The 24,751-nt window shown below is 36.0% G+C and overlaps 1 protein-coding gene and 1 pseudogene across 2 annotated transcripts in view; both read right to left on the bottom strand.

The window, feature by feature from the left end:
• Positions 1-24,751, bottom strand: part of GRID2 (glutamate ionotropic receptor delta type subunit 2) — a 1,423,646-nt gene that overhangs the window by 513,545 nt on the left and 885,350 nt on the right. For both annotated transcript variants that reach the window (XM_078068970.1, XM_078068969.1), the window contains exons 7-8: positions 23,477-23,638; positions 5,428-5,547 (exon numbers count right to left, since the gene is read on the bottom strand). In XM_078068970.1, coding sequence (XP_077925096.1) covers positions 5,428-5,547; positions 23,477-23,638 — 282 coding nt within the window. The remainder of the gene's footprint in view (positions 1-5,427; positions 5,548-23,476; positions 23,639-24,751) is intronic.
• On the bottom strand, positions 16,760-21,829 carry LOC118532134 (DNA replication licensing factor MCM4 pseudogene; annotated as a pseudogene).

Genomic DNA, 24,751 nt, shown 5'->3' with positions numbered 1-24,751 from the left:
ATTGGTAATGGAATAAAAAAGATAACATTTAAAAACATGACACAAATAATCTACAATTTGAGACTTAGATACATTGACTAAATGGAATGAAAATGTTCTACGTATGCTTGTTATCTGAAAGGAGGACAAAGATATTGATTACATGTTGATAAATTATGTTGTAAATTCTAGCAGAACTATTAAATAAGTAGAAACAGAATACATAATTTGTAAATTAGTAGAGGAGAAAAGAGGAAAGTAAATATATATATATGTAAGTAAATATGAAAGTATACACACACACACACACACACACACTATCCAAAAGAAGGTAAGAGAACAGAATAAAGGTACCTAGAATAGGCAAGACAAATAGAATTTGCAAAAAGGTAGAATGTACAAAATAGTAGACTTAAATGTAAAAGTATTAGTAAATACATTTCATAAAATACATGAAATGCTTTAGTTTTTAGGAATGAAAGCCAAATTAGTGTCAAATAATTAATTATATACTTTTAATAAGAATTACGTGCAGAACAAAAGGATGTAGAAAAGTTGAAAGTAAAAGGATATTAAAAATAAATGCCATCCAAATAGTAATTGAAAGAAAGTTGGTTTAGCTCTATTAATAACAGACAAGATATTTTTTTTAGGGAAGAAAGCATTATTAGAAGTAGAAGTCTTAGGGCACCTAGGTGGCTCAGTCTGCCTTCGGATCAGGTCATGATTCCAGGGTCCTGGGATCGAGCCCCTCACTGGGCTCCCTGCTCTGTGGGAAGCCTGCTTCTCCCTCTCCCACTCCCCTTGCTTATGTTCCCTCTCTCACTGTGTCTCTCTCTGTCAAATAAATAAATAAATAAATCTTTAAAAAAAAAAAGAAGTCTTTATAATAATAATTTTTAAAGTATTAATTACCAAGAAAAATATTCAAAAATGAAAATAAGTTCAGATATTGAAATGTTTCAGATATTTTAAAAGATATTAACAATTTTATGCCAATACATATAAAAAATAAAAAGATCATAACAATAAAACTTCTTGAGTTGACGAGAATTAGAAAACATGACTTTTTTTTTTTTTATTTATCATGGAAAGCAGAATTTGTTGTTAAAAAAAAATCCCAAAAGAAAATTCTAGGCCCATTTAGGTTGACTGACCAAACTCTCAGAGAAGAAATTCTTCTAATTTTGTATAACTCATAAAGAATAGAAAAAGAGAAAACCCTCTCCACCCCATTTTATGAGGGCAATATAACCTTAGTATCAAAATCCATGTGATACATCAAATCAATAAGAGAAAGGATAAAACTGTATGATCATTTCAATGCAGAAAAAGCATTTGACAAAGTATGACATTTATTCATGATAAAAACTCTCAATAAAGTACATTTAGAGGGAACATACCTCAACATAGTAAAGGAATATATGGAAAATCCACAGCTAATACTAAACCTGAGAGCTTTTCCTTTATGGTCAGGAATAAGACAAGCATGTGCACTCTCACCACTGTTACTTAGCATAGTACTGGAAGCCCTAGCCATAGCAATCAGACAACAAAAATAAATAAAAGTCAACCAAATCAGCAAGAAGAAGTAAAACTCTATTTGCAGATGACATGATACTCTATATAGAAACCCAAAGGATTCCACCAAAAAAACTGCTAGAACTGATACGTGAATTCAGTGAAGTCTCAGGATAAAAAAATCAATGTACAGAAATCTGTTGCATTTCTATACACCAATAATGAAGCAGCAGAAAGAGAAATTCAGGAATCAATCCCATTTACAACTGCACCAAAAATAGTAAGATACCCAGGAATAAACCTAACCAAAAAGGTGAAAGACCTGTACTCTGAAAACTATAAAACACCGATGAAAGAAATTGAAGATGACACAAAGAAATGGAAAAACATTCCATGCTCATGGATTGGAAGAATAAATATTGTTAAAATGTCTATACCACCCAAAGCAATCTACACATTTAATGCAATTCCTATCAAAATACCAACAACAGCATTTTTCACAGAGCTAGAACAAACAATCCTAAAATTTGCATGGAATCACAAAAGACCATGAACAGTCAACGCAGTCTTGAAAAAGAAAAGCAAAGCTGGATGCATCACAATTCCAGACTTCAAGTTATAAAGCTGGAGTGATCAAAACAGTATGGTATTGGCACAAAACAGACATATAGATCAATGAAACAGAAAAGAAAACTCAGAAATGTAACCCACAACTATTGCTCAATTAATCTTCAACAATGCCAGAAACAATATCCAATGGGAAAAAGACAGTCTCTTCAACAAATGATGTTAGAAAAACTGGACAGCAACATGCGAAAGAACGAAACTGGATCACTTTCTTACACCATACATAAAAATAAATTCAAAATGGATTAAAGAGTTAAATGTGAGACCTGAAACCATTAAAATCTGAGAGGAGAACACAGGCAGTAACCTCTTTGACATCGGCTGTAGCAACTTCTTTCTAGTTATATCTCCTGAGGCAAGGGAAACAAAAGCAAAAATAAACTATTGGGACTTCATCAAAGTAAAAATCTCCTGCACAGTGAAGGAAACAATCAAGAAAACAAAAAGGCAACCTATGAAATGGGAGAAGATATTTGCAAATGATATATCTGATAGAGGGTTAGTATCCAAAATATACAAAGAACTTCTAAAACTCAACACCCCAAAAATGAATAATCCAATTAATACATAGGCAGAAGACATGAGTGGACATTTTCCCAAAGAACACATACAAATGGCTAACACACACGAAAAGATGTTCAACATCTTATCATCAGGGAAATACAAATAAAAACTACAATGAGATATCACCTCACAACTGTGAGAATGGCTAAAATCAACAACACAAGAAACAACAGGTGCTGGCGAGGATGTGGAGAAAGGGAAACCCTCCCACACTATTGGTGGGAATGAAAACTGGTACAGCCACTCTGGAACACAGTATGGAGATTCCTCAAGAAGTTAAAAATAGAACTATCCTATAATCCAACAATTATACTACTAGGTATTTACCCAAAGGATACAAAAATACTAATTTGAAGGGGCAGATGCACCATGATGTTTATAGCAGCATTGTCTACAATAGCCAAATTATGGAAAGAGCCCAAATATACATCGACTGATGACTGGATAAAGAAGATGTGGTGTATATATGCAATGGAATATTACTCAGCCATAAAAAAGAATGAAATCTTGCCATTTGCAGTGACATGGATGGAGCTAGAGAGTATTATGCTAAGCAAAATAAGTCAGTCAGAGAATGACAAATACCATATGATTTCATTCATATGTGGAATTTAAGAAATGAAATGGATGAACATGGGGGAAAAGAGATAGGCAAACTATAAAACAGGGTCTTAACTACAGAGAACAAACTGAGGATTGCTGGAGGCAAGGTGGGGGTCATGGGCTAAATGGGTGATGGGTATTAAGGAGGGCACTTGTGATGAGCACTGGGTGTTATATGTAAGTGATGAATCAGTAAATTCTACTCCTGAAACCAGTATTTTACTGTAAACAAACCCCTCCTGCCCATCTCTCCTCCAGTAACCCTCAGTTTGTTGACTATAGTTAAGAGTCTGTGAAACTAAATGCAATTTAAATAAAAATTTATATGTATATATAACATATATATATATTTGTAACTCCTAGAATCAATTATAAAAAAAAAAAAAAGACAACCCAAAAGAATATGTCCAAAGGACTTGAGTGGGCAATTAATTCCAAAAGAAGTCTGAAGTGTCAAAAAGTACAAGAAAATATACAGAACGTTTTTATAATCAGGGAAATGAAAATTGAGACCATGAAGATATATCATTATATACCCAATAACTTAATAAGAATGTAAGTCTAATGAAACCAAAATTTGGTGAGAACACAGGGCAATGAGAACTCGTTACACTGTTGGTGGTATGAAAATTAGTAAATCTCTACAAAAATGGGTTTGAGGTCATAGGGTAAAGTTTCAAAATATGCTTTCTTATATTAATTAATTCTATTCCTGGATACCAAACCCACAGATATATATTCACAAGTTCAAGAGTATATATTTAAGATATGTCCAAGAATGTTCATAACAGCTTTGCTTATAATGGTCTAAAAATGGAAACAGACCACAATGGATTGTCACACATTCATTTGGTAAAAACAATACAGTAATATATGGAAATAAACTACAACTACATGTAAGGACAAGAACAAATAACACAAACAGAATGTTGAACATAAGAAGCAAGAAAAAAGAATATATGAAATACTGAGTCCATTCATAAACTGAAATTTTGGCAAAACTCAATTATGTTATTTAAGGATACACACAGTGATAAAATTATACTTAAAATGTAAAGAAATGAATACCATAAAATTCAGACTAATGGTTATGCTACTGAGAAAGGAGGCCAGCGATGTATCAGGGAGAAGTATGTGGGGGTGATTAAGATGCTTGATATGTTATATTTCTTGGCTGTAGTAGTGGTTGTTTGCTTTAAAATAATTCACTGAACTATGCTTGTGTTTTATAGAGTTTTTATATGTCTCCTTTGTTTCGCTATAAAACAATAATTAAAAAAACATTAGGGTAGTTTCCACTCCTCTCTAGCATAAATTTACCAGGAAGTTTTTACTGTGGATTAGAATAACTCCTAACTTTGTCATATCTAAGTTTCTCTGCATCCTACTCTCAGCACTGGAGAGAAACACCTACTGAAGAACCTCTTATTCTCAATGCAGCCACCTTTATACAGTTAGAAATTAACAGCTGTGAGCTCTGGATGTACACTCAATTATCTTAGGTTTTTTCCTACCAAAAATACATAAACACGACAAATCCAAACTATAGAAAATTCATTTCTGCAGGGGTTTTTATTTTCTCTTTGAGAAAGTTAGTGAACCAGTAGTTCATAAAATATCCTTTATCGGCACTCATATTCTTACATGTGATTTGTAGTATAGAATAAGAGCTCATTTCCTGCAAACCATTTTCTACCTATTACATGACACATAGAATTTGAACTCCTGTTAATGTCACAGTTTAGAGTAGACTTTTCCTCTTTCTATATGAAATGTATCAAAGCTCTTATTCTGATTTTGGGCCTGTTACAAGTTAAAAACCAAGCAGTTATGCATTGTATAAATGTTAAATTCACTACTTTATACAAATTATTATTATAATGAATGGAAGATGATGCTAGTTCCCTAGATCACTTTTTTCCTTTAAATTATTCTAAGGCATAAATAGAATTTATTGCTTAATACTTCTGAGAAGTACTTAAGGTCATTTAAATGCCTAATTCTCCCCTCCCCATTCTCTTTCAAAATACAATATGGGCTTTAATGCATACTGTGATCATATAACATGGAGAAAAATCAAACAAAACTATAGCTCCTTTAGGAAAAAACACGTATCAATGTGTCTGGTCTTACCTTGCGAACACCTCGGCCAAGCTCTTCTCCATAGTTGGTTCCAAGAATTTCAAAGTGGACATTGGGATTTCCTCCATTCTCTCCAAATTCTAGTTCTCCAGTCAACCCACTGACTCCACCCTAAAGTAAAGATATCAATGTAAGATTTCAGAAGAAGTAAAATAACAATAACAACAATAACAATAATAATGAGAAGTGGGAGAGAAGGAGAAAAAGAAGTTCTAGGAATACTATTTCCATCAACAAAATAAATATGATATCAAGCATGTAATTATTAACAGGCTATTGTACACATAATAAATAGGAGAGCAATTGAAAGTTGACCTTGAGAATAACTTAATCCAATCTCATCCACTTTACAAACAAGGGAATTTATACTCAAAGAGTCAAATGACTACTAAAATGACACCATGGTAGAGCTGAGGCTAAATTGCAGGCTAGGATTTTTGCCGCCATATCTTGTGAAATGCATAGTTCCATTAGTCAGAAAACAAGATGCTTCTGGAGAGCATAAAATCTACTCTGGAGACAAGTTTTGAAAATATTCTTTCTCTAGCACAATTCTATTCTAATTTGATTTGAAATTATATCTGGGAATCTTAAAAGCCATGGTTTCTAACTTATTGGAGATTTATTTTTTCCTTCTTCTTTAAAAATCTTTTCCAAATTAAAAAAAAAATTAAAAAGCTAAATTAGGCTTGAAATCTGTTTTTGCTCTTAAATAGTAATGCTGGCTGTTGAGATTCATTGGGAATTTCCAAACTTCATCTTTCATTCAACATGACAGATGTTCATTTCCCAACAGATGGCAATGTAGGTCATACTTCTCTCTCTCTCTTGTTTACCACTCCTTTCTCAGTTTAGTTGATCAGTCTTCACCTTATTTAGGATTTTACAAATTAAAATCATATTCCAAATCACTTCTATACTAAAGCATTTTAACTTAGAATTTCAGCCTGATAATCACACTTATTTGGAAAAGTTATCTCCATTTGTAAATTGCTTCAATTATCACCTCTATGATGTTGATACCCAACTATATCTCATTTTGCCATATCCTCTAATTCAACTTTTAGGCTTTTTTGGCAGGTTTTATGCTGTTTGCTATATCTTCTACTTCATCTGTGTTTGGTAGCCCATCATATGACTCTATGTTCATAACAGATATTCAATAAAACCATTGCTTAATCATTAATTTCAATATTTATTTCATTTTTGCAATAACAATAATCAACAAAACTGATCCTCCACGATTATTTCTTAATAAGCCAGCTTCTCTTTTATTATCTGGTTTTATTAATAAAATATGTTGAATTTGATATGTCTATGTTCTTCTCATACATGAGTTAGCAGTCAAAAGCATGGATTTTGGAGTCAGACTACCTGAATTTGATAAATGATGTCAGAATCCACTAGCTGGTAAACCTGGCTAAGTCACTGAATTTCTCTGTACCCCAATTTCTACATCTATTAAATAGCAAAATAATAGTGCCTACCCCAGAAGACTATTATGTGTCTTATAATACCATACCCATAAAGAATATAGAAGAGTGCTTTAAAAGTGGTGAGAGCTTAATTACTATCATCATCATCATCATCACCATCACCATTATCTACATGATTATTTCATTCTTTAATTTCAAAGACTTTCTAGTTTTGTCAGAAATTATAGACATACTCCTGGTCTTTTTCAACTAGTTTATTAGGGTTGCAAAATTTCATTATATGCTTGAATATTTACGTAGTTTTGGGAAATGTTTTTGCAAATTTTGACTCAGTTACATTTCATTGATTAGTATTTGGGGACAAAAAGTGTTAAAGCAGCTGGTCTCAGATCCACTCACTTCTTTTACTGTTATGTGTGCTGTGGGAGGAGGGGGTGCGGGCCAGGAGAAGAAAAAAAGAAAGGAGGTAAGTAAGTTTAATGTCCTTGTCAACTAGAACTCCAGGTAGAGACTAGTAATATTTAATAGGAAGAAGAGTCCTTATCTATAAAAGCCCTTAGCAGGATGTCCTCCCCTGAAGACTTATTGTTGTAAATAAACTCAGAATCTGTAGATTAATGGTTTATAGCTCCCTGGAAGATGTCCTGAAGCTTTACACTTTTTAGAGTAAAAATGGAGACATTTCATAATGTATATGCTCTCTGTTGTGTGAGGCAAACTGATAAAACTTCCCTTGGAGACAGAATGTGCGTGTCCAACGTGGAAAGAAAGGATTCGGAGAACCATGTAGAATGCCCTACAATCTCTCTCTTCTGTGCCTCTTAATTTCCTGTATCTTGATATGGGCAAATGAACCTATTATTGCACGTCAATTTGATCCTATATGTTCATTCAGTATTAACATCTCAAAGAATCCAATTATCACTCTAGAATTTGAAGACTGGAGTAAGTACAGTGGATCTTATTATCATTAATATCTCTAAATAGCAAATACTGTAGGAGTTTGACTCACAAATATAGCTTGTATTTCTAAACCTAAGTAAAATTCTCGGTATACCAAAATCTTCTATTAGAGATTTTCTTGTCCTCATTCATACATCTATCCCAATAATATCTCCTAATTACATCAGAGTTTAAGTTTCTGTCTCAGTACTTTATTTCTAGGGAAAAGAACAAAGATATTATATATCAATATGATTGCTACATTGCAAAAATGCTATACTCCTGAAATTTTTAAACTTTTGAGCACTAGATTGCCTGGCACTATATTATTATTCCCAGTCACTACTCATATGGCCTATCCATAGCTTGTATCTGGTACTGAGCAACTTAGTCTATTTACACTGTATACAAGGTACAAAAAAAAAAAAAAAAAAAAAAGTAAATCAGGGGACCTGCACTTAGTTAACTGTGGCCTCCACTTACCTTGTTCACCTTTTTGACTCTGTAATTTGTCTTCTTTGTGTTATATTCTTAATGAGCTATTAGCATGTGTAATCAGTAAGATCTTCCCTTGTGAAGATATAAGGGATGCTTGAGCGGTTGGAATTTCAAGTAAATAAACCCTTTATCTGAAGCCCCTTGTTATCTGCCCCCAACTTAACCTCTCTGATTTTTGATTGCCTAAGACTATTCCCATGCTTTTGAGCTTTTTATTTTTATTTTTTTTCTTTTTTCATTTATCCTCAGATCAACTTTGCAAACTGAGCCTTGATAAAAATATGTGCTGGCCAGGTGGTAATGAACAGTCATTATCTTTGTACATGCACAGTTGCATTTTTTATCTCTTGGTGATGCAGCAGATTCTAAACAAAACAAGCTAATGGGACATTGATAGTATGAATAACACATACAAGTAATTTCTAAACGTCCTTTAAATTGACAGTAAAAATTGCTGCCAGAGTAAACCTTCTTTAAAATACCAAGTAAAATTGGTCTTGATTTCATCCTACCTAATTTATATAGGAATACCAGTGGGTATCAAATATAGAATGGAGAAAGGCAGAAAAATAAAATGAGGAGAATCAAAGGTTGGGAATAATTTATCACTGGATAATCAGTTTCTCAAAAGACAGAAGTTTGTTGTTCCCCTATAGATAGGATAAGTGGGGAAAAAAAAAAGAAGAGAAAATATTTACTAAGAATTTATTTCTCTCTGTTATGAGGCTAAAGGACTTTTCCCTATGCTTGAACTGCACAGTAACTTAGAGATACTTTTGGAGGATCATATGGAAGATCAAATATTTATGACACTGGTCTAATTTCCTTATACATATTTCTAGGTTCCTTGCAACTTGCAGACATGCTTGGTAACCAAGAACACCCTGTTAAATAAATATGAGCCCAAAAAGGCAGAGATCACACTGAAAGATGCCAGACTCAGTGGTGTACCGTGGTGCCCTCATGTTTCATAAGTTAATTTCAGAGAGAAAAATCCCTGACAGAGGAAATATTACATTTCTACCCGGAAAAGAAATATAATGGTAGATAAATACTACATTATAAGATGAAGAAAACCACACACACACACACAAAAAACAACTTCATTTGTGCGAAATGTTTAGGAAAATTTGAAGTTGCCATATAACATTTATGTGTGTATATATATGCATACATATATGCATATGTGCATTTGCCTATATACCTATGCATTAAAATATTCATTCATAATAGATACTTGCAGCGAACCGAGAAGTCAATAGGGTATTGTTAGTATTTTGATTATGCTATCTGTATCTTAGAGAAAAAGAAACTGAGGTCCAGGTGACAAGTTATTTGAGGAACCTGAACTGAAATCTCCATCCCGTGCTTCATACTTCTTCCTCTAGACTATATAAACTGTGTGCCCAACATTATATATATATGTGCGTGTGTATGTGTGTGTGTGTGTGTGTGTATATATATATATATATATATATATATATATATATATATATATATCTCATAGTGGATTGCTCAAAAATGTATGTTGAACTGAAATAAGTTAAATTTTATACCATTTTACCCACTTCATGATTCAAATGCCCCGAAGCTGGAGTATACATTGACATGTCTACAAGAGTCCCTATTCTAAGGGCATAGACAGCATTTTAAAAGCTCTAGTAGCAAAAAAATTTATTTGCACACATTATTGTAAAAACACTATATTGTATTCCAAGTCAGTACTGCTACTGGTAAGTCAGATTATGTTTTCCTAAATTATCTTTCTCTCCTTCAGGTTCATAAATTCTTTTTTTTTTTTTTAAGATTTTATTTATTTATTTGAGACAGAGAGAATGAGAGAGAGAGAGAGAGAGCACATGAGAGGGGGGAGGGTCAGAGGGAGAAGCAGACTCCCCGCCGAGCAGGGAGCCCGATGCGGGACTCGATCCAGGGACTCCAGGATCATGACCTGAGCCAAAGGCAGTCGCTTAACCAACTGAGCCACCCAGGCGCCCGAGGTTCATAAATTCTAAACGGTACATGGTGCTTTACACCAAAAGCAAAGTAATATGTTTTCATTCCTCTAAGTATACAAATTAAATAACAACAACAACAAGAGCCCTAACTTATTAGGGTTACTTTTGTCCAAGTCAGAAGCCTAGAACCCTCTCTTCTCCCCTGCACATTTATGTTAAATCACCAAATCTTATTTTAATCACCTAAACATCTCTCAAAGACATCTATTTCTATCCATCCCTACCACCAACACCATTGCCCTGGTTTCCTTTGAGTTGGAGCACCAGACTGTTAAGTCTCATTTTCTCATCCAGTCTGTCTTGGTCCAATGGCAGCTGCAGAATGAATTCTCCACTTGGCAGCCACTGAGTAATCCAATTTTGTCACCACCACCCCGCCCCCACATTTAAAATATCTCAGTAGCTTAAGCTTGCCCCTTAAATAAAGTTCAGGAACTTGAATATGGTTTACAAAACTTTTCATGATCTTTCCCTGTCTACCTTATTTTAGCTAATGAGGAACCAAGTCCCTATTCTACCTCTCTTCTAGCCACCCCAGTTTTATTTCAGATGCCTACATGCGCCAAGCACTCTTTCCTCCAAGCCTGAGAATATTCTGTTGCCCTTGCATGAAACATTGTTCCTTCCCCATTCCTGGAATACTCTTCCCTTTCTTTTCCCGGCTAATAACTACTCATCTTAAATGTTTCCACCTATCAGTCATTCTTATAGCTAAGGATGTCCTCCAGTCACATATTTCCAGAATAATTGGTGTTTCCCTTTTGTAGAACTAATCAGACTTGTAATTATTTTTGATATTTCTATTTTCCTTCCTTATTCTGTGATCTCACAGTACAGCGTATGGTAGCACTCAGTAAATATTTGTTGAATGAATATAAGAATTAGAGTAATTTCAATATTTTTGCCATTTCAAAGAATACTTCTTTAGATACCAAGATGTATTAAGATCTCTTTTAGATAGGACAGGTATCGATACAAGAAAATGTATTGGTACTAAATGATTTGAGATACTGACATAAATGTTGATATATTCTATTTTGCTACATATAGTATTGAAAATAATCACCATAAAGGATTTAGCAGAAATTGATCAATTAAGCCAATGCTGAAGTATTTGATTTAAGGATCTATCAAATCTTGATTGGCTTACTCATGTAGAATACATAGAAAATGTCAGTGTTTATATGTACTCACATATTTTGAGTGTAGTATTTTTCTTAGGTTTTTTTTTTTTTAGTTAAACTAAAAGATATAAGCATATATTTTTTTTCTAAAACTCAGCTCTCATTTTGTCATATCCTTGCTCAAAAATTCTTTAGGGCTTTTTATTTACATACAAAATAAATTCCTCAATCTCTTTCCAGTTGACTATTCTCTCCATGTATTTTATGCACTCTGGTAAATTAATCAATTGTTGTCATTGTCCACATAATTTATTCCAATAGATACGGCAGCTAGAGTGCTCCCACCACCTGAAATATCCTCTTTTCCATAGCTTTACCTATCTTAAACCTGTTAATTTTCAAGTTCCCATTAATATGCTATCAGTTTCATGCAAATTCTTCTAATGTGTTTTCTCTGTTTTGGGTCAGGTTTCCCAGAAAATAGCTCTGAAATGGGGATTTGCTTGTGTGCAGCAGGGTTACCTGAAGTCCTCCTAAGAAAAGCACCTGCAAGGGAGTGAAAGAAGAGGGGCTGGGAAGGGAGAGGTGAAACAGTGCTGGAAATATAGCAAGGGCTCAGGTGATGCCTGGGGCCAGTCCCTGGGGAGGAGTAAAATAACTCTGGAGTTATCCCCATCAGAGGCAAGGGACTCAGACTATTCTGCAATGATGGGTCACTGGGTGCATACAACTCTAGGAAGGGAGTGGAACAGCTCCCTGCTGCGCAGGGCAGTTCCTGGACAGAGGCTCAGCTGTGTGCCTTCCTGGGAAAGAGCACCACAGCTGAGAAATCGGGATCTGAGTGTGTACCACCGCATGGTACACTCTTTCTAAGATTCCACAGGTCCTATTTTTACCACTTTGGGGGCCTTTCGTTGTCTCTCACCTTAGAGGATAGCTTTTTGTATAATAATGCCAATATTCATTACTAGGCTCTAAATTCTTTCTTGGGTAATCACATAAAAGGGTTTGAATAATACATTCCACACTATAGGCATGTGATAAATATCTGTTAAAAGTGATAAATACATGAATGAACAGAGCGTACTCTTGAAAGCTGTTTCAACATTAACAGTAAGAAAAAAATAGAAAATGATTGCCATTTAATTTTAGAACAAGTCTGTAAATAAAAATACTCTGCCCACATTGCCTGAATGTAATATTATTCCACAAGCTAAGAAAGACGGTAGATCTGTATGGATTAAACTGATTTCTAAATGTCCCAGGGAAGTGGTTTTCAAACTGTGGTTCTAAGAACCAGTTGTGGTGGGAGTCCATCTATGGAGATCCTCCCCGACTTTCTTCCAGAGCAGCTCAGCTGTTGTTTTACTTATTATTTAGTTTAAAAGGCTTGAAAGCTTTCTCTAGGGCATGTAACCTTAACAAATTTAAATTATACAACATGAAAACCCTTACCAAAATATATAATACAATTAAATGTAGGTTCTCATAATACACTAAAGAATGCATATGTGTTGGATTCCAAAATCCTCAACAAAATCCTAGCTAATAGGATCCAACAATACATTAAAAGGATCATCCACCATGACCAAGTGGGATTGATCCCTGGGATGCAAGGGTGGTTCAACATTCGCAAATCAATCAATGTGATAAAACACATTAATAAGAGGAGGGAGAAGAACCATATGGTCCTCTCAATTGATGCAGAAAAAGCATTTGACAAAATACAACATCCTTTCCTGATTAAAACTCTCCAGAGTATAGGAATAGAGGGAACATTCCTCAAGCTCATAAAATCCATCTATGAAAAACCCACAGCAAATATCATCCTCAATGGGGAAAAGCTGAGAGACTTTCCCTTAAGATCAGGAGCACGTCAAGGGTGCCCACTCTCACCACTGTTGTTCAACATAGTACTAGAAGTCCTAGCAACAGCAATCAGACAACAGAAAGAAATAAAAGGTATTCAAATTGGCAAAGAAGAAGTCAAACTCTCTTTTTCGCAGACGACATGATACTTTATGTGGAAAACCCAAAAGACTCCACCCCCAAATTACTAGAACTCATCCAGCAATTCAGTAATGTAGCAGGATACAAAAATCAATGCACAGAAATCAGTTGCTTTCTTATACACTAACAATGCAACTGTAGAAAGAGAAATTAGAGAAACGATTCCATTTACAATAGCACCAAAAACCATAAGATACCTTGGAATAAACCTAACCAAAGAGGTAAAGGATCTATACTCTAGGAACTACAAAACACTCATGAAAGAAATTGAAGAAGATACAAAAAGATGGAAAAATATTCCATGCTCATGGATCGGAAGAATAAACATTGTTAAAATGTCTCTGCTACCCAGAGCAATCTATACCTTCAGTGCCATCCTGATCAAAATTCCAATGACATTTTTCAAAGTGCTGGAACAAACAATCCTAAAATTTGTATGGAATCAGAAAAGACCCCGAATCACCAAGGAGATGTTGAAAAAGAAAAACAAAGCTGGGGGCATCACGTTGCCTGATTTCAAGCCATATTACAAAGCTGTGATCACCAAGACAGCATGGTACTGGCACAAAAACAGACATACAGACCAATGGAACAGAAGAGAGAACCCAGATATGGACCCTCAACTCTATGGTCAAATAATCTTTGACAAAGCAGGAAAAAACATGCAATGGAAAAAAGACAGTCTCTTCAATAAATGGTGCTGGGAAAATTGGACAGCCACATGCAGAAGAATGAAACTCGACCATTCTCTAACACCATTCACAAAGATAAACTCAAAGTGGATGAAAGACCTCAATGTGAGACAGGAATCCATCAAAATCCTAGAGGAGAACATAGGCAGTAACCTCTTTGACATCGCGCCCACAGCAACTTCTTTCAAGATACATCTCCAAAAGCTAGTGAAACAAAACAAAACTGAACTTTTGGGACTTCATCAAGATAAAAAGCTTCTGCACAGCAAAGGAAACAGTCAACAAAACAAAGAGGCAACCCACAGAATGGGAGAAGATATTTGCAAATGACACTACAGATAAAGGACTGGTATCCAAGATCTATAAAGAACTTCTCAAACTCAACACCCAAAAAACAAATAATCAAGTCAAAAAGTGGGCAGAAGAGATGAACAGACACTTCTCTGAAGAAGACATACAAATGGCTAACAGACACATGAAAAAAGGTTCATCATCATTAGCCATCAGGGAAATCCAAATCAAAACCACACTGAGATACCACCTTACACCAGTTAGAATGGCAAAAATGGACAGGGAAAGAAATAACAAATGTTGGAGAGGTTGTGGAGAAAGGGGAACCCTCTTACACTGTTGGTGAGAATGCAAGTTGGTACAGCCACTTTGGAAAACAGTGTGGAGGTTCCTCAAAAATTTAAAAATAGAGCTACCCTATGACCCAGCAATTGCACTACTGGGTATTTATTCCAAAGACACAGATGTAGTGAAAAGAAGGGCCATATGCACCCCAGTGTTCATAGCAGCAATGTCCGCAATAGCCAAACTGTGGCAAGAGCCGAGATGCCCTTCAACAGATGAATGGATAAAGAAGATGTGGTCCATATATACAATGGAATATTACTCAGCCATCAGAAAAGATGAATACCCAACTTTTACATCAACATGGATAGGACTGGAGGAGATTATGCTAAGTGAAATAAGTCAAGCAGAGAAAGTCAATTATCATATGGTTTCACTTATTTGTGGAACATAAGGAATAACATGGAGGACATTAGGAGAAGGAAGCGAAAAACGGGCGGGGAGAATTGGAGGGAGAGATGAACCATGAGAGACTATGGACTCTGAGAAACAAACAGGATTTTAGAGGGGAGGGGGGAGGGGGGATTGGTTAGCCCGGTGGTGGGTATTAAGGAGGGCACGTACTGCATGGAGCACTGGGTGTTACACGAAAACAATGGATCGTGGATCACTACATCAAAAACTAATGATGTATAGTATGGTGACTAACATAACATAATAACATTAAAAAAAAAAAAGAATGCATATGTGTGCTAATAAACTTTTCGCCACAAGAGCTTTTAAAAATGTAGTCCATGCCTTTAGAACTGTCCCCTTGCAGACTCATCAATGCACACTCCAAATTCAAGGCATTTGAAAAAGCCACATTGAAACTAAGATATTGTTTATATAATATTTACACATGGTACCTCTACCCTTGATTTCTTGGTGTGTGGTATTTTCTTTAGCCAAATGATTTTGACAGTAGTGAATAAAACTACCACTATGAACAAGGAAAAGGATAAATAGTATGGTATATAGAACACAGAGTTGGAAGCCAAACAACTTGGTAATAAAACTAATTTGCTTTGTAACCAACCCTTAATAAGTCATTTAATTTTTCTGAGGCTCAGTTTTCTCCACCTTAACACTGGGGAAGGATTATCTTTATTTTATATGGGTTACTAATAAATAAAAAAAGTACAAAAATAGTAAAATAAAAATAGAAAGATACATTACTTACCTAATTAAAAAAATGTCTTTTCAAATAATACCTTTGAAATACTTAATAGCAAAACACCTTTGGCATATTTATTAAACCAAGATGCTATTTATCATCAAAATTACACAAGTTTAGAAGTAGAAGCTAAAGCAGTTAGTCAAGAAAAGTTTTATTTTATTATTTTTAAAGTTCTGTCATTTATTCATGAAAAAAGTTTTGTACAGTAGGATAAAGTGGCAGACATTAACCTAGAACCCAATCACTTCCAACCATTAATTCCTGATCTTACAGTAGCCATGAGACCCAGCCTCTAGAAGGAATTATGTTTGAGTGCTATAACAGGGAGAAAGGCTCTGATTAAGTCTTATTTCATATTACAAAACCCCCAAGTATATGGATGCTTGCTATTAGAAAGTCAAGCACAAAAAACATGACCCAGACTGCTACCTTCAAAAAACACTGGCATCCAGCTATCTGTATATACATACAGATTAAAAACCCTGGTGCTAAAAAAAAAACAAAAAACAAAACAAAAAAACGGCACTACAAGAAAATAATTTCTACCATATATGTTGTAATTGGTATCATATTTTTACTCAAAATGTGGAGGGATAAATGAAAACACACACTTTATGAAAACCTACCCTTTCCTAAGAAAATTGAACCCAAGTTAAAAATTTCTTATGGACCCAGATAATGATTTTAAGAATCTATTTCTGCTGATGGCAGCATGGCAGCTGACTGGCCTATATGCCAAGCATATATGGAAGCAAGTGCAATGCCCAAGTGCAGACAAGCAGAACACACAGCACTGCTCACAAAAGATTCAGAGCGAGCAAACAGTTTTTCCAGCCACTGTCAAGATGTCATCATCAGCTAAAGCATGCAGCGCTTCTTCAAACATACCTTTGGTAATTGCTATGTCAGATTGTCCCTGAATATCCTCAAAAAGTTGTGAGTATTTTAGAGTTGGTGTTTGCCGTTACATAAACTAAGTTTTTTCAGTGTTTCAGCTAACCCTTCTCTCCGTTTCAGAGAGGTGGTATTCATTTCTGTAGTAAGAATAGATATGTCCATAGTGTCAGTCCAGGGGTTCTGCTAAGCGAATTAAGGATTTCAGCTGACAAGGGTATGCAGAAACCATTCCTCAGCTACTACTAATCTTCTGATCTCCCTCAAATCTCCATAACCCTGGATGAGAGCCTGGGTGGCTTGCTGGCTCAGCCAAGACATGACTGTGCTGTGAGCATAAGCAATGGAGTTCTTCAATACTGCCACATTTGTGAACCCCTTCTCTACTTGCTCCTTGCTCTGGTAGTGCAGAGCGACGAGGTGGTGAACCAGATGCCTGTCACAGGCTTCATCCTGAGGGTCCAGCATGAGGAAGATCAAATCAAACCTTGATAATAACATGTGAGGTAGCTGGATATTACCAATGGCTGTTTTTTAGGATTCCATTGAGACTCAATAGAATTTGCCACTGCCAGGATACAGGTGTGTGCACTGAGCTGACAGATAATCCCAGCCTTTGCAATAGAGAGTCAGCTGTCCCATGACGTTGTGCAATGCTGATCTCATATTTTCATTCATCTTCTCAAACTTATCAATACAGCAGATGCTATCGTCACTTAGGTCAAAGGCACCAGTCTTTAGGACCACCTGTCTCATCTCAGGGTCTTTTGTTACTTAACACCGTTAAGTCAGTCCCAGGAGACTGGGTTGTACATATACTGCAGAAGCTGGGACTTACTGGTCCCAGGGTCACCACACATCAGGATGTTGTTCTCAGCACAACGTGTGTCCTTTCCCATGTGACTAAAATCTTTCCTTTTTCTAAGGAAGAGCTGAAGCAAGATTCCCTTTTTTAAATCTTCATGTTCTTACATGCTCGGAGCTGAGACTGAAGCAATCCTCTCATAAATGCCTTGCTTTCTGTAAAGCTCCTTAAGCAATACCACATGCTTCTCTGAAAAAAGTTTCCGTTCTATATCTTCATCTGCTTCTTCATGCAGATGTTCTGCATCCATTTTCTGATAATAAATGCCATCAATGTGGGTTTTGTAGACAGACTTCACATTACTCACTCTTGAATTGACTCAGTAAGAACAGCTCGATAGATGTCTGTACTGTATACTCTGTCCCCAGGCTGAACCTTGTCAACAAGATCATTGTGAGTAAAGAGGATGACAGCATGAAGCATCTGCCTTGCAGGCATATTTTCAGAAGACTCTTGAAGTTTGATCATCTGCTTGTCTGAGAACACAGAGTGGTTGTAGGTCAGCCCTCACCCACGTAGGGCTCAGCAATTCAACCATGGTCCATTTCCACCAAGGCAATGGGAGTGCACACCTGGCATGGCAAGAAGGATTTCTGCATCTCGGGAAGCAGGTGCAACATCCTAATCAACATGCCACTGATGGTGACAGACTGGTCAATGTCTTCCGAATTCAGACTCATGCAATTAGTCTTCAACACAGTGAATGGTCCTACTTAAATCTGATGCTGTATGACTGAGTCCAGTAACTGTCAAAGAATATCTCATTGACAACCATGTTAAAAGTTAAGATAACTTCCTGTGGGTGTACAGATTTTTGTCAAATGATTTTATTAGTTTACACTTTAACATGACTCCCTAATAATATTAATCACCCCATCATTGCACGTACAAACATCCAGCAATATCTACAGAAACATTGTCTTCTTCAGCCAGAGGGTCAATAAAACGTTGAAGAAAACCCCCAAATTTTCTTCACACGTTGCCATATTTACATATGTTGCTCAAATCACAAGTTTTTGGCCTAGAGACTGCTCACTAACCACTGTATCCTCTGTTGCTGGTCCATCCTGCAAATTCACCTACAGACTCTGATGTAGACCCCACATCAGGCCTCTACCTTATGGGTGTGCCGCTAACACCATAGCTTGGGGTTCCTTCTACTTAAGACCTGAAAGTGCCTTATGTCAGTGGTGAATTAACATTAAAATCAAGTGTGAATAGTTGAAGAATGCATCAGAAGAGAGCTGTAAAATAATATGTCCTGTGTGGCAGTCTTCTGCAGGTCAGTTCCAGGTCAGGTTGGCATCAGCAGCAGCTCTCCTGTAGAGGCAGAATTCTCACCTCTACGTCTCTGAGATGGAGATGACCTGGCATTCTCACCTGGAGCAGGAAAAGATGGCCACCTCTGAGGTACGTAAGCCTCTCAGGTGTACCTGACAGGTCATGTTCCCAGACAGCCCCAAGAACATTTTTTTTAAGCTTTTGAAAGTTTTGATAAGATATAAAATATTAAAATTAGGGGATAACATTAATTTTACTTGAGGATGATATCAATGTCTACTTGAAAAAGACAAGAGAATAAACTACAAAGGAAGAAGCGAGAATCAGGAGTCAAGCTTCAAGAACTGATCAGCTCAATCACAAAATAATATCAAACATCAGCAACTGCCTTACATACCTACAATACCTAGTTTGAAAACGTAATGGAAACAAATTCTATTCATGATAGTGTGTACACACATGCACACACACAGACAAACATACTCCAAACTTTACAAAATTTTAGGAATATAATGCAAATATGTATGAAGGACACCAGTCTTTATTGAGGGCTATAAAAAGATGACTATATGGATAGATACCATGTCCATGGGTGGGGAAGACTCAATATTTTAAAAATTATAACTCAAAATGAATCTCTAAAATTCATATAAATAGCAATGGCTTGGGAGTTACTGATAATATCTGGGAAAAATAAACATTTGAGAATTGACTGCTATTTTTTTTTTAAAGAAGAGAAACGTGGAAGTACCTATCTTACCACTTCATAAAATACATTGTAAGGCTTCCATACAACAGTGTCCTGGAAACCACCGCCTCTCCCCCCCGACCCCCCATATAAATGTACTGGATATTTACAGTACTTATGTCAACTGTGTTGTTTCTTAACTTTTTGGTCTCACCCCCCGCCTAAAAAGAAAATAAATTAATTAAGGGACAGACCCTCAGTCTTTCACTTGTCTCTTCACAGTGACACAGAGGCTTTGGAAAGTATATATAGCATGCCCTTAATATAGACATGCAGTGGTTACTTGAATGTAATTAAAAATTTTATCACTAGAATGTTCCAATTGTAATAAAGAGCCTGACCTCATTTGTGATGTTTGGCTGCTGATTTCTTTCTAAGCTTTGGTCTCCCTTTCCCCTTTGGCTCCACATCTGGACATGCCAATCAAGAAAGCTCATCCTGCACCTCCTTTGCTGACACCAATAGGAAATATAAGCCTTGAAAATCTCTAGCCCAAGTACATGGGAATTTTTCCCAGTCCCACCTCCTAGCCACTAGCAAAACCTGACCCCCTCTCGCTGCCTGGCCCAAGCCAGCCTCGATATCCCTGAGCCCACTCTGCTCTCCTGGGAGTTCCTGTATGAGTAGTAACCTTTCTTTCAAATTTTCCTGGTGCATGCAGTATTATCAACCTTGACATCTGAATGGGATGACCAAAATACTCTTAGGAGGCAAAGTAATATGACTGGGGAAAAAATAACTCTATTTTTGTTAAAGTCAATTTGAAATGTGAGACAACAAATAATGAAACTGAGCATGTGATTCTTGATCTCGGTGTGAGGTGTTCAAGCCCCACATTGGGCTGAGTTTACTTAAAAAACATAAGGAAACTGAATATCTGCAATGCTATATATCATTCAAACTTAGTCTCTAAATACATAGAATGGATATACCCCTTTAAAAAGTGTCACTGGGCTGAAAGCTTACTGGGACAAATATACAAATATTCCCCCCAAAATAAATGTCATAACTATTATATTAAATTATTATTTTGATTATACATTTTCCAACAGCAACATTTTATATAATTGAATTGTTCCATGAGAACCACCTACCTATTACAGTGTGTCTATTTCCCTCCCACTAATACTTTCACTAAATAAGTATCTCCTAAGCAACCTCCCAAACTATTATCCTGTCTTTGTGAGGAACTTTCAGAAGAATGAATATATTCAGGTTCCTGCATCCTAGCCAAACCATGAATTAATAAATTGGCAGGATCAGAATCATGTTCAACAACTTCCCTTGGATTCATACCTGCCAAATCTCTACATAGACAGATAGGGAGATCTTGGCAACACTTTGAGTTTAGATTTGACTTATTCATTTTTTAGTTGAAATATCTTACTCTGCCAATATATTCAAGGCATTTAATTCTCAAACACTTCTGTTGATAAGAGTCTAAATTCTCATTAAGGCAATTCTTTCACAAAGAGGAAACATACCAAAAGAAAGGTCCAGGCTATTCTCCATTTGCAACATTTCTTTCTTCCACTTCCTGGTTTCTTGTACATGTAGTTCACTTCTAATGATAAATTTTTAATTTTTTCTCTGGCTTTTCTAAATACATTCATATTTCATTCGACTAGCTGTTTCTCTTTTTGTTTCAGGAGCGAAAGGCGAACACATCAGAGAGAAAAAGGGATGGGTAAAATGAGGAACATAAACTTCCAAATGTCTGTCTTCTTTGTGTAAAGGGTACAGGAGAAATTTGTTTGTTTTATTAATCATTTCATTTTAAATCCAAGAAGCTGTGTGAGACAAACGGAAAATGCCAGCAAGGATGACATGACAAAGAGGCTAATAAACTGCAGGATGCTTACACCGTTGAGAGAGCTAAACAGCATAAACTGCCTCCCGGGAACAGAGCACGTAGCTCAGCCAAAGCAGGTCACAGCCAGGCTAAACACTACACTGACAGTGACGAAGAAGAATGCACCAAATATCTAAAATAGTTCATGAAGCCTGCAAAATATTAACTGTTTAAGAATTATATCTTTTTTATAAGATAAATTAAAGATCATCTCCTCTAATGTCTTACCATGTATCATGTCATCGAAAAACAGTGAAGTCTTGTGCTTATTTTTTTCAGCTGATGGTACATTTTAAAGAAAAAGAAAACCCCAACTATTTATACTTTGTGACAGGCCCCAAAATAAGTTGAGTATCTCTAATCCTAAGGGTATAACAAAGGCAATTGAAAACATTTCAACTACTAACTTTATACTTGCATACAATTCCCTGAGAAGTAAGTAAGGGCTCCTTGTTTTATGCATGTATGTGACTTTCTTACTTTGTTTCTTAATTTTTTTTTTAAATCAGAAAGAGAGAGAGTGAGAGAGTGAGTACAAGCAGGGGGAGTGGCAGGCAAAGGGAGAAGCAGGCTCCCTGCTGAGCAAGGAGCCTGATGTGGGACTCGATCCCAGGACCTTAGGATCATGACCTGAACTGAAGGCAGACACTTAACTGGCTGAGCCACCCAGGCGTCCCTGACCTTGTTTCTTTTAATGTTTCATTTCTCTATTACACTGCCTTGTGCTTTGAATTGACAACAATATTGGTGACAAAAAAAATCCTTTTAAAAGATATCGCAACAAAAAATGACTTACTGTATCCCCTTTAGGTGAAAATTAAGGAGAGTAAAACGTTAATCAAAAATTACCTTCTTTCTAGAAACATCGCCAAAGGCAAGGGAAGCAAGGGCAAAAATGAACTATTGGGACTTCATCAAGATAAAAAGCTTTTGCACAGCAAAAGAAACAGTCAACAAAACCAAAAGACAACCGACAGAATGGGAGAAGATATTTGCAAATGACGTATCAGATGAAGGAAGGGCTAGTATCCAAAATCTATAAAGAACTTCTCAAACTCAACACCCAAAGAACAAATGATCCAATCAAGAAATGGGCAGAAGACATGAACAGACATTTTTCCAAAGAAGACATCCAAATGGCCAACAGACACATGAAAAAGTGCTTAACACTGCTCGGCATCAGGGAAATCCAAATCAAAACCTCAATGAGATACCACCTCACACCAGTCAGAAAGGCTAGAATTAACAAGTCAGAAACAAACAACCAGTCAGAAAGGCTAAAATTAACACACACAGAGGAATATTATGCAGCCATCAAAAAGAATGGAATCTTGCCATTTGCAACGACGTGGATGGAACTGGAGGGTATTACACTGAGCAAAATAAGTCAATCAGAGAAAGACATGTATCATATGACCTGACTGATATAGGGAATTCTTAATCTCAGGAAACAAACTGAGGGTTGCTGGAGTGGTGGGGGGTAGGAGTCATGGGGTGGCTGGATGATAGACATTGGGGAGGGTATGTGCTATGGTGAATGCTGTGAATTGTGTAAGACTGTTGAATCACAGACCTGTACCTCTGAAACAAATAATACATTATATGTTAAAAAAAAGAAGAAGAGAGTAGGAAGGGAAAAATGAAGGGGGGAAATCGGAGGGGGAGATGAACCATGACAGACTATGGACTCTGAAAAACAAACTGAGGGTTCTAGAGGGGAGGGGGGTGGGAGGATGGGTTAGCCTGGTGATGGGTATTAAAGAGGGCATGTATTGAATGGAGCACTGGGTGTTATACGCAAACAATGAATCATGGAACGCTACATCAAAAACTAATGATGTCATGTATGGTGATTAACATAACATAAAAAAAAAAAAAAAGTTACCTTCTTGATGGTCTCCAGCATGGAACGCCCTCCCTGCCAAGGCTTGGAGTTCTTTCTGATACACGACAAACTGGCCATGCTGTGCCATTTTCGGTCCTCCAGTTTTTTATGAAAAGCATTAGCAAGCAAAAGCACTGTGTCATATATGTAAAGGTTTGAAATCTGAAAAGACATTAGATGGTAATCATTAGAATCATTGATGCCGACCATCAAGAGTAAGGAGAAAATCATCAGCTCGGCTGTTTCCGTTCATGTCATAGATGGCTGGTTTACTGGGTTATTTATTAAGCAAAAGGTTTCTTTTTTTTCATTTCCTGGGCAATTTCACCATTGACAATGAAGTCTTGTCTGATTGTACGGCTCAATTGCTTTTTCAGCTTATTTAGGTGTGAAAGAGAAGATAAAAAAGAAAAGTTTCGACAGAGGCAAGGCTGTTAGTGTCAGATTTTGATAATCACTGGCCCTTATTTCTTCCTGAAGAGGTAAGGGTCTAAGAGCTTCAGATTGGAAGGGCAAACTGAATAATACATTTTCTGAATATGTCAAGTTTTTGCATTCTGATTATTCAGATGGAGAAATATCAACTCGATCTTACATATAAAATGAGTGTCATAGGTGCAAGAAAAAGGAAGCGGCCATCTGTGTATATGCATGGGTCTATGGGGATTCAGTGATGAGAAAATGAGAGAACACAGCACCGTTCATAAACATTACAATTATCAAGGATCTATACAAAATTATCTAGTTATACACAGGCATTGCAATTCATTAACATGACAAATACCATAAACTATTAACTGCGTGTGAATATGTGTTATATATATTAATGCTTTCTTCTTCCAAAGTAATCATGTCATTACCTTCCTTCTATATAAATTGAAAAAATGAATCATGAAAATTTTTGCTATGATCTGTTGCACTCTTATACTTAACTCTTGCCAGAAGTACTATCCATACTGTCAATTATAGAAGGTGTCTATTTTTCAAAGAAATTAGAAATTATTTAGGAAATATAAACACCAAGAGATATCCAAAGTCAAGAAAAGATTTTAAATGTTGTATTATTACTTCTCTGAAAGAAATATAAAACAAAGTAAAAAAAAATGAGGAATCAATGTAGCTATGAAAGTTAAATCCATCTTAAAGTGTTTAAATTTCCTCAGATTTTTAAACGTATTTTGTTATCAGCTTTTTCTGAAAACAAAGGGGACAATATGTTGATTGCCCTTTGTTTATGATTAATTATTAAGGAATCTTACAAAATTGTCCGCCCAC

This window comes from Halichoerus grypus, chromosome 3 (assembly GCF_964656455.1).
Source record: "Halichoerus grypus chromosome 3, mHalGry1.hap1.1, whole genome shotgun sequence".
In the NCBI taxonomy this organism is placed as follows: domain Eukaryota; kingdom Metazoa; phylum Chordata; class Mammalia; order Carnivora; family Phocidae; genus Halichoerus; species Halichoerus grypus.
Note: the sequence above shows the minus strand (reverse complement) of the source record. Positions and strands in the feature narration are given on the sequence as shown.